The following is a 10,198-nucleotide window of genomic DNA, read 5'->3' on the forward strand; positions in this document are numbered from 1 at the left end:
CACATTTTTGCATAATAATCAATGTATAGAGGGGAGTTCCCAGGCTAGACCCACAAGGCTCAGCATGTGGCTGAGATAAAGGCAGCCTCAACCCCAGATCTTGGTCCCTGACTGAAAGAAAGTTGTGGTGAACGCAAGGTAAGTGTGGCCCAGAAATCCCTTTAATGTCCCTGCTCATCTTTGATCTTCCTGGCACAAACGTGGTGTCTGGGAAATGATAGTTCCTTTTACTTGAGTTGTATCAGACTAGGGAATTACTGGGCACTTTGTGTAAATCATATACATGATTTCACTTCTCCTTGTGCAAGCTTGAGGGGTACGGTATTGTTTTTATTTTATAGGAGAGAAAACCAAAACTCAGAGAAGCAAAGAACGTGCTAGGCTCTGTCCTTCCCTCCCTCTCTCTGTCTCACACACATGCACCTGCACACACACACACACACACAGCCATACTAGAAAACACTTAAATTCATTCTTAATTTTCCATAATTGCTCTGGATATCAAAGAGGTTTTTGAATTAATTATGTAACAAAATGTAACCCTTTGAACACGAAGTCCAGTTAAAATTCATGGTTATTCTTATTTCAAGGCATGAACCAGCCGGCTTTTATTGTCTTCTGTTTGATCTGAAAATGAAAAGGGAATTCCCTACAGAGTTTGTTCCATTAGCTTGAGTTAAAGGTCATGGAACATATTGATGACTTCTTTTTTACATTAAACTGTTTATTTCCTCCTTGGCCGAACAGGGTTACTGGTCCAGACCGATGCCAGCTAGACCTGCATAAAACAAGGACACATGTTTGGATAAAAAAAAAAAACAAAAAAAACCAAAAACAATTATTAACCGCTGAGGATCCTGCTCTGTTTCCAGTAAAGAGGGGAAGTGAAAAATTCAAAATTGCAAGCTGTCCTCCAATGAGGACACACAGGCCCGCTCTTCCTTTTTCCAGAAAGTGTCTTGACACTGTACCACAGAAGCCAGATCCCCTGGGATCTGGAAAGTGGAAATGTTGGCACTGGAAGCAGCCCCAGTGGGAGTGCAGCTTAAAGGGTCTCGAGGGGAATGACAGGAGTGAGTGCGGACGTGTGGAGCTATGCGTATGAGGATGCCAAGGGCTGTGAGCCGACCCGCAGAGGGGAGTGGAGAGAGGGCGAGAACCCATCCCTCAGGGATCAGGGGCACGAGACGGGGAGGCTGAGGCCCAGGTGGCGGGCAGACAAGTCTGTATCAAGATCTGCATCTGTTCCTACCATGTGCCAAGTCTTTGTGGGTATGGACAGAAGAGGGCCAGGGCCTCTGGGCTACCACAGCCTGGTAAGTTTGCTGGCAACAGCTATCGAACACAGGAAGATGGGGCAGCTAGCACGATTCAGCCCCCACCATGTGCTAAGCAGGCCCGAGGTCCTACCCACGGGAACTCCCATCTACGGTTTTGATTTATCCACAACCCTCGAGAGATGGTTCTCAGGTTGCAGAGGAGGAGCAGAGAGGTTAAGCAACTTTCCCAAGGCCACACAGCTAGTCCGTTGCAGAGTCAGGATTTGAAGCCAGGTCTAATACTCTTGCTTTTCCTACTAGATCTCATTTTTGACTTTTTGTAGAGGAAAATAACCAAATACCAATATAACAAATATTCTCTTACGTACTTCTTTTTAAAGTAGGCTCCACGCCTAACATGGGGCTTGAACTCATGACCCTGAGATGAAGAGTCACACACTCTACAGACTGAGCCAGCCAGGCACCCCAAATATTCTCTTAATGATGATATATAATGGTGATATATAGACCACAGGAGAAAACAATCAGATTTCCTTCCCTGGGATCTCTTACAAGTCACACGAGCAGAGATGTCCCTTCATTGGGAATTTATGGGGACCATACCCAGCAGCACCCTGAGTATTTTCCATGGATTGTTTCACTTAAGCCTCACAACCCCCTGGGAAGTAGATGTTATGACTATTCCCGTGTTACAGAAGAAGACACAGAAGCTCAGAAAGGTCAACTCGGTTGCCCAAGGTCACACAGCTGGTAAGCGGCTAAGCTGAAAATTTGTCCCACAGACCTCTCCTTTCCCAGACACTATCTTTCATCTCATCTAGTGCCGGGCCCTGAAATGAAACATTTGCAGCAAAACAACTCACTTCTTTCAAAGACAAATTCCTAGAGGCACAAAGAAGCACACAACGTTTGAATTAACATCGACCCATCCAGCATTTTCATTCATTAATGAAGCATCAAAGCTAGGAGGCAGGCATGTGCCCCAAGATCTGAGACCCTGCATGGTAGCGGGGAGGGGTCCAGCCCAGCCCTCTAGGTCTGGGGACGATGCCTGCTACCCTCGGGGCCTTGCCAATCCAGAGTCAATGTTTAACTCCAAACTATAAAAACAGCCATCAAATGTTTTTACTGTTCTCTTGATCTTTATAGTGAGAGTAATAAACGAATGCCAGTTTCCTAAACAGCAAGGGCTCTGGATGTGAGCCTGGCCAAGGTCAAGGTCAAGTTCAGTTGGAGTTGTTTGCTCTGCCTTACTTTTAAAAAATCTTATCTTCCCTCTCCCCAACTGTCCACCCTACTTATTATTATTTTTAACCAATTAAGATCTATATCCTTAACAAATATCAGGAGAATACTCGTAGTATAAATTACTATATGCTATCCCAGAGAAGTATCATTCCCTAAAATCTGTTTAAATCTGACCAACCTCCAGTAAGAACTTCAAGTGTAACCTACATCCCATAGAGGCCCCCAGATTTGCACTTGGGGTGCACCTGGCTGGACACCACTTCCTCACTGGCTCTCTGGGGAAGGGAAGACTGTGGCCTCTGTGTGGGGCTGATGTGAAATTAGTTCAACTAGTGACCTTCCAAGACGGGAGGCAAAAATCTTTAGGAATCAGTTTTGCTGTTATCCTTAGCCCGTCGTCCTGTGTGTCCTGTTCGAATCCTTTCTGAGCCATGAAAAGAGCATCACACTTCTTCCAGTGAGACCTCGGGGTTTGAAAGTTTGGGTCTGTGTGGTCAGAGAGCATCATTGTTTTGAATGATCTACAAATGCCACATACCAGGAAGCGAGTGTGCCACCGACAAGGGTAATCTGTGTCAGATTTAGCCTCGTGGCCTGAATGTTGGCATCGCATCGTCCGGTATAAACCACATTTTACGGGTGCTCATACACATAATCATGTCTTTGTGTCCTCCATAAACTTGCGATCAGTTGTGGGACTGTAACCCACAAACACAGACCAATTTCTCCAGGCCCGCGGCCACCATCATTTTCCCCTAGATATTCCCAGTCACTGTGTGATTGTGACTCGCACAGATCCACACGCGGTCACCAATATGAATGCTGTGGGTATGGGCTGAGTTGGGCAGGAACCACTGCACACAAGGTCTCACGCACCACCTTCGCGCAGAGAACGGTTTGCTGGGACCCTCCAGAGGCCTCCGAGCCGGAGCTGATTCTGTGCATCTCATGGTCCAGGCACAAGACCCAACAAGGAGCTGGTCTGGGGACATCTTCCTCAGCTGTGGCAAGACAGCTGCCAGCCCAAGGGCCACGGCATTCAAAGACCTCGAGTTGTTCATTGTTCTTGATGGCGAAGGTGACCACAGTGCCATTTGCTGGCCCTGAGTCAAAGACACGCCATCTGCTATGGCTCTTCTAGCTATGGCTGCTCCCCAAGCCCTCACGTCTTAATGCCATTGGTGTAGCCGCCAATGGTGTGGCCACTGGAACCAGTGTAAAGGGCAACATTCTTCCCAGAGGTTTCAGTATCGGGGGGGCAGGAGGGACGGCCCTCACAGACCCCCCGCACCTCCGTCTCACACAGTGTTCTCTGCTGCACAGTTAAGTTCCCGAGTGTCTGAACGGCATTCTTCACGGCGGCCAGGGGACCCTCAGAGGACCTTCTGTGACTCATGCTCATCTCCGGGCCCTGAGGAAATCTGTAAGGAGTTCTTTGATCCCTTCCCCGAAGAGCTCACGGTTGGAGCGTGCCACAATCACAGGGACACCGTCCTGACAACCAGTGCCAATCGCATTTGCAGAGCTGACTTCATCACAACCACAACGACGCGTCTCTCGGGAGCTTGCTCCACGGAGCCTCAAGTACCCTTTCCAGAACGACCGTCTGGTTTCTCTTGCCCAGAGTCAGAAGTCGGTGGCCACCGAGGACCTAGGACTTCTCATCTCCGACACTCTTGCTCTGGGCCAGTTCTGCTGCCGTCCCACCTGGAGGCTGAAACTCTCCCCCACTCTGGCTGACTTTCCTGTTTTTACTTCCCTTGCAGGGTGAGCAGAAAATACATCCTGTCCAGCATCCCTATTCTCAGGAACATGGGCGGCCCACAGAGCCTTCTTCCTCCTTTCTTTCCACTGGCTCCAGCTGATGTGGGAGTGGACTCTGCCCATGTGCTCCGCCTCCAACGGGGGTTTCTGATGCAAGCGACAATCTTGGAAAACCTGCCATTGCCTGGTGGTTCTTGACTTTTTTCATCCATGCTTAGGGGCGGGGGGCAGTGGATTGTGAAGAGGGGGGCATCTCTCCTCTGTTCCTGGTGTTGTTTTCTTGCTCTGTGGAAAACCTCGGTTCCCGGCCAGGCTCCCGGGAAGCTTCTGTCAGCCCTGAGGAGGAGGATGTGGGGTGATGGCCGGCTAAGCCGGACCACTGGCGCTATTCTCTGTCAGCCCACGGTCATTCCTCGGACGCACTGCAGGCCGCAGCCTCATGACACAGGACTCACATTCTCGAATTCTTGTCTTGTTCAGGGGACCTGGGCTCTTCTTTAACCTGAGCAGGGCGTCAGGAGCAGGAACACTGCTGCGGACTCGGAGACCAGGGGATGTGGCCGCTCAAATGGGGACTCCTGTGGATGAGGGGGACCCAGGGGCCGATCCATCCCCAGGGTCTCTCTGTGTCTAACGCCCTGGCCGTCATTTGGCTCCGCGCCAGAGGCACAGCTGCCGTCTGTGTTTGCATCTGCCGAACTGGACACTGCAGGGGCTGACGATGAACTTTCTCCGTCACTGTCCTGGGCGTTCTGGTTCTCTAAGGGGACAGGGGACTCTCCAGGCTGTTCAGGTCTTTTGCCAAATGCATCACAGGCATGGTACGGGCAGAGGGTTGTTGTGCACTATGTTGCCTCTGAGTAGCAAAGTTCTAGCCCTTTGTCATGTTCTCAGGAAGGCAGCATGCCCTTTATTTATTTGCTTATTTTTTTTTTTGATAGCACACTCCTGGAGGAAAATATCAACAACTTCACCACCCAGAGGTAACGGCTTTGCTGTCTAGTCTCCCAGTCTCTGCACACCATTTGCCAGGATAAGATTATCAATGATGTGGGGGGAGGGGCATGAAGCAATGACATTGGGAGCACTGTCACAGCCATGAGCCACCGTGTCAAGTGGCTTCACAGTGATCCGATGGGTGGAGACACCACACTGACACCTCAGCACAGCAGGCGTGGTGACGGACTGAAGCACCCTCCCTCAGTCCGGGGAAGCAGGTGCCGGTTGTGAGCTGCTCTGTGGAGATGTCCGTGTGGCCCCAAATCCAGCCGGAACCATGGGACTGAGCATGGAAGCGGATTCCCCCCACCCCAGCTCCCACAGTGAGCCTTTCCAAGAGACTGCAGCCCTGGCTCACTGCTCAGCTATACCCTCTTATAAGACGTCAAGCCGGAGCATCCAGCAAGGCTGCCTGCCTCCCCTACAGATTCCTAATCCATACAAACCGTGAGATACTAAATGTACGTTACTTGAACCTGCTAAGTTTGGGGCTATTTGTCACAGGGCAATAACTAATAGAGTGGTTAAGATTGCAAGTTTGGGGGCCAGCCCGGCTCGCAGCTCAAAGCCTGGTTCAGCCACTTGCTCATGCTGAGACTCTGGGAAAGTGAACAATTTCTCTGAGTCCCTCTTTCCTCTCGCAGGGGACTAAATGGATTAAAGGTTAGCTACCATTTTACAATGATTTCCTTATTGCTACTTGCCCATCAGCGGTGTAGGAGTACGCATATTCCTGTATTTTTGCCAACACCGTGGTTAAGTATTTAAAAACTCCTGTCTATCTATCTACCCATCTATCAATCATTTATCCCTCTTCTGTCGTACAAGATATGTCAAAGCGATACGCCAAAAGAAAAGAAAAAAAAATCTTACGGTGTGGTTCTCTCCATCGCACGCAAGTGTGCCAAAAAAATATTCAGCTCTGGCCAAGAACATGCAGAGCTGGTCACCCCGATTGAGTCATATCCGTTCCTGGTTTTTCATCACGTCTCCATATCCGTGCTTATAAAATGGGAGTTAGGTCACTCCCCACCCAGTGGAAGCGTAGAAGCGCTTTCACATGCACCATTCCTTCTGAGCAAGAAACAGGCAAAGCGGGAGGACACCAGTACCCCCACCCTTTCCCCACGCGAGATGGAGCCTCACAGTCCTGCCCACTGGAAATGGGGCCCAGTTGTAGGAGTCCTGACCCACTGCTCCTTCCTGGTCGTGAACTTGGGAAGGCTCTGCTGTCCTTGAAAACGACCTGCGAAAGCAGAGCCACGTGTGCCACCAGGCTGGGGCCCCATGGGGCCACGCTCTCTTGCCCCCAGCGCCGGGCACCACGCTCAGCACCCAGCAGGTGCTCCACAGTACTAGCTAGGGAGGACTCCCCTCCTGCTTGGAGCACGCCATACCTGCACCATCAGTCAGGTGTTGGTTCATTTTTAATATAATAATGGGTCAGCATTAATATGCTTCTCTTATAATTGCCTAAAACAAAACCAAACCTCAAAACCTAACTCCTCGAGGTTGTGGAGGTCAAGAACAAGGGGAGGCAGAAACTGTCACAGACCAGAGGAAAGTGCATGACGTCTAAGTGGGCTAGGGGAAGTCAGGCTGGGTCCTGGATCCAGAAAGAGGTGTCAGGGGAAAAGCTGGTAAAATCCGAAGAGAAGTCTGGAGTTTGGGTAATAGTAATGTACAAGGTCAGCCTCTTAGTTTTTGACAAGAGCATCCTGGCGATGCAAGATTTTAGCCGTGGGGGACACTGGGCACAGGGGACCTCTTTGGACGATCTTACTAATTTCTCGGTACTTGTAAAATCAGCCCAAATTAAATGGTTGGTTCGTTTTTTGTTTGTTTGTTTGTTTTGTTTTGTTTTGTTTTAAACAAAACCTGCTAATACTCTTGCGGGAGAGAGAACACGCCTGCTCTTTACCCCACCCAGGGTATAAACACCAGCATTCAACATGCTAACCGAGACCACGGCCAGCACTTTGTCTTCAGAAGGCAGATGAGACCAACAAGAAAGAGATACCACGATGACAACTATGGGGCTCCAAGAGAACTGGGATAGGCTGGGGGTGAGAGTGTAAGGTTTCCCTAAGGGGGTTACCGCTAGCCCCTCCCTTCCCCAGAGGCCTAGGGAGGCACATGGGGGAGGGATGATAACCCAGTGTTTGCAGCTAGACTGACTCTGCTTCTCTGAGGCTCGGCTCTTTCACCTGTAAAACGGCATTCATGCGTGCCTTCCTGGTGGGGCTACTGGGAGGGAGGTCTCACGGGATCCTGGTGAGGCTGGCCTAGCTGAGCTGCTTGCACTCAGTGAGGCGGAGAGAAACAGAAGCCCTATAGAGACATGGCCGCAGGGCGGGCGGTGCTGTGGGCCAGCTGGGTGCGCGTGGGTGCAGGTGAGGGAGAGCCCAGTGGGGGCAGCTGCCTCCTATCCAGCGCCCTTGAAGCCCACTTGGCCTTTAGGTCAATCACGAGGATGTTTGTAGCCCTCCTGTTCCTTGGTAGCAAGCTCAGCTACGTGTTTTCCCCAACAGCCCCTGTGAGGACAGGCTGGACCCTTCAGGCTGCTGGGGATGTCCCTCCAGGCAAGCAACGTGGCTCCAAGCCGGATCAGCTTCCTGCCCACCATACAGCTGTTCACGCAGGGACAGGAGCGCGTGGCAGATATAGGAAACCTGGCAGGGGCAGTGATGGGGACAGTTTTCACGTGTGTGAGGGGAAGACAGCCCCAGAAGCACTGGCTGGCCAGCCCCAAGAATCCCCAGTCATCAGGACCAGTTCTTGCCAAGACCCCCCATGGCTTACTGGGTGGGAGCAGGTGGTAGTTGTGCTGGAAGGTGCAGGCCAGCCGCCGGCTAAGCAACATGAAGGCCATGATCCTATCCTCCAGGAACAGAGGCCCCTTCACACGCTTCCACCCTGCAAGAAACCAGAAACGCACAATCAGGCCAGCCATTTCCCACGTTGTGGAGAAGGTTCTTCTGGCATCACATCCTTTGCTTTCATACGGAATGTACACTTTTAAAGACAAGGGCGCTGGGGTGCCTGGCTGGCTCAGTCAAGGAGCATGTGACCCTTGCTCTCTGGGTTGTGGGCTCGAGACCCATGTTAGTTGTGGAGAGTTCTTCAATAAGTGTTTTTTTTCCTTTCTTTTTAAAAAAAATTATTTATTTTTTATTTTTAATTTATTTGACAGAGATCACAAGCAGGCAGAGAGGCAGGCAGAGAGAGGCTTTCTCTGAGCAGGCTCCCTACTGAGCAGAGAGCCCGATGCGGGGCTCGATCCCAGGACCCTGAGATCATGACCTGAGCCAAAGGCAGAGGCTTTAACCCACTGAGCCACCCAGGCGCCCCAATAAAAGTGTTTTCATTTGACCTGGACCACACGCCAGGCAGGATCACTGTGCACATTTTCTAGATGAAAAATCAGAGCAAAGGGACAGAGCTGGCTTGAGATCCCTCTGTAGGTGAGCTGACAAGCTCAGTGTGTCACACACCTGGGACAAGCCAGCCCGATTAGGGAGACGGGAGGGCTCAGATGGAGGAGGGTTCAGAGCAGATGCAGTGGCTGCACAACACAGGAGGCTGGGACACCCCTGCCTGTCCCCGCCCAGGACACTGGTCCCCAGCACTGTCTGGGAATCCCAGGACCCCGTGCAGTTTCTGGCGCCCTGTTTTGGGAAGTGCATGCTTCCAGGGATGTGACCAACCTTCTTGAGTTTGCTGGAGATGGAGGGGGTTCCCTGGATGTGGAACTTTGCTCTGAAACCCAGGAGTGAGGGTTCTCAGCTCCTGAGCCACCTGTATGCGGATTCCCTCTGACCCCTCCCAAGTCCTGCCCCCCCTGGCTAGATCTGCCGGCTGCCCGTTGCTTTGTGGGCCTGGAGCAACACCCCCACCCTGTCTGTTTTCTTCTGTCACCTCCCCTCAGTCCCTCCCCAGGCCACCACTGAAGTGTGTTCCCACTGCATCTTTTGGTTTGTGGGTCTTCTTGCTAAATCCCCGCTTTGTTATCTGGAGTGTGTATTTTCCATTGTATTGTGTTGTAACTCAGAACAATGATGGAGCCATTCACGTCTCACAACTTGTGGACCCTGTTTCCCGCGTCCTTTCTGCAACGCTGCACGCTGTGCTAAGCTCTTTGCATAGGGCACTATTAATACTCATTATTGCTATAAATGCCCACAACAATGCTTTGTGCTCCCCTCTTTACAGGTGAAAACACAGAGGCACAGAGAGGTTAATGGTGGATCTGAAAACAGATCTGTCTGACCCCAGAGTCGCTGAGTCCTAACACTTCATAGATGTCCCTCTCTTCACTCTGCAACAAAGCATGCGTGGAGGAAGAACCAGCTAGAGGTGGTGGGTGGGCTTAGCAGCCTGGGTGAGGACACCGGCGGGTGTCTGGTGCCAAGCTCAGGACGATGAGTTGGCAGTGCTCCCACCCCAGTGCACCCAGAGCTAATGGGACGTGGGGCCGTATTATTATAAGCAGAGACTGAGCAAAGGAGGGTGATGCTGGCACTGCTTTAAGGACTCACTCATTCCATGAATTCTCATGGTGCACCTACTATGCGCCCCTCCCTCCCCCATGAGCACTGGACGCAGGGCACTGGGACCATCAGGTGCAGTGTTTGCCCTCCAGACATGACCATGACCTGAGCACCTAGAGGTGCTGCAGACACCTGCCTGTTTCACCCCAAAACCCCAGGAGATGAATGGCTACATCACTGTCCACTGTTCAGAGATGAGGCCACTGAGGTGCACCCTGGGAAGCGGTTGCAGGAGGGAGCTTTGGGGTGTCCATTCAGCACACCATGCCTTCCCGCTCTCAGAAACTCCCCTCTCTGTCTACAGGGGTGCAGACCCGGCAGCCCTGTCCATGCTGTGTCACCCCCCGACCACAGCTG

The 10,198-nt window shown here is 51.5% G+C and overlaps 1 protein-coding gene across 1 annotated transcript in view; it reads right to left on the minus strand.

Annotated features, from left to right (window-relative positions):
* The window catches only part of LOC116862823 (4-aminobutyrate aminotransferase, mitochondrial), a 33,947-nt gene extending 25,739 nt beyond the window's left edge, over positions 1-8,208 (minus strand). Inside the window, exon 1 of the mRNA XM_032850247.1 lies at positions 8,094-8,208. Coding sequence (XP_032706138.1) covers positions 8,094-8,163 — 70 coding nt within the window. The 5' untranslated portion in view covers positions 8,164-8,208. The remainder of the gene's footprint in view (positions 1-8,093) is intronic.
* Between the last annotated feature and the right edge of the window lie 1,990 nt (positions 8,209-10,198).

Source organism: Lontra canadensis, unplaced genomic scaffold, assembly GCF_010015895.1.
Source record: "Lontra canadensis isolate GAN:19392208 unplaced genomic scaffold, GSC_riverotter_1.0 scaffold348, whole genome shotgun sequence".
Lineage (NCBI taxonomy): Eukaryota > Metazoa > Chordata > Mammalia > Carnivora > Mustelidae > Lontra > Lontra canadensis.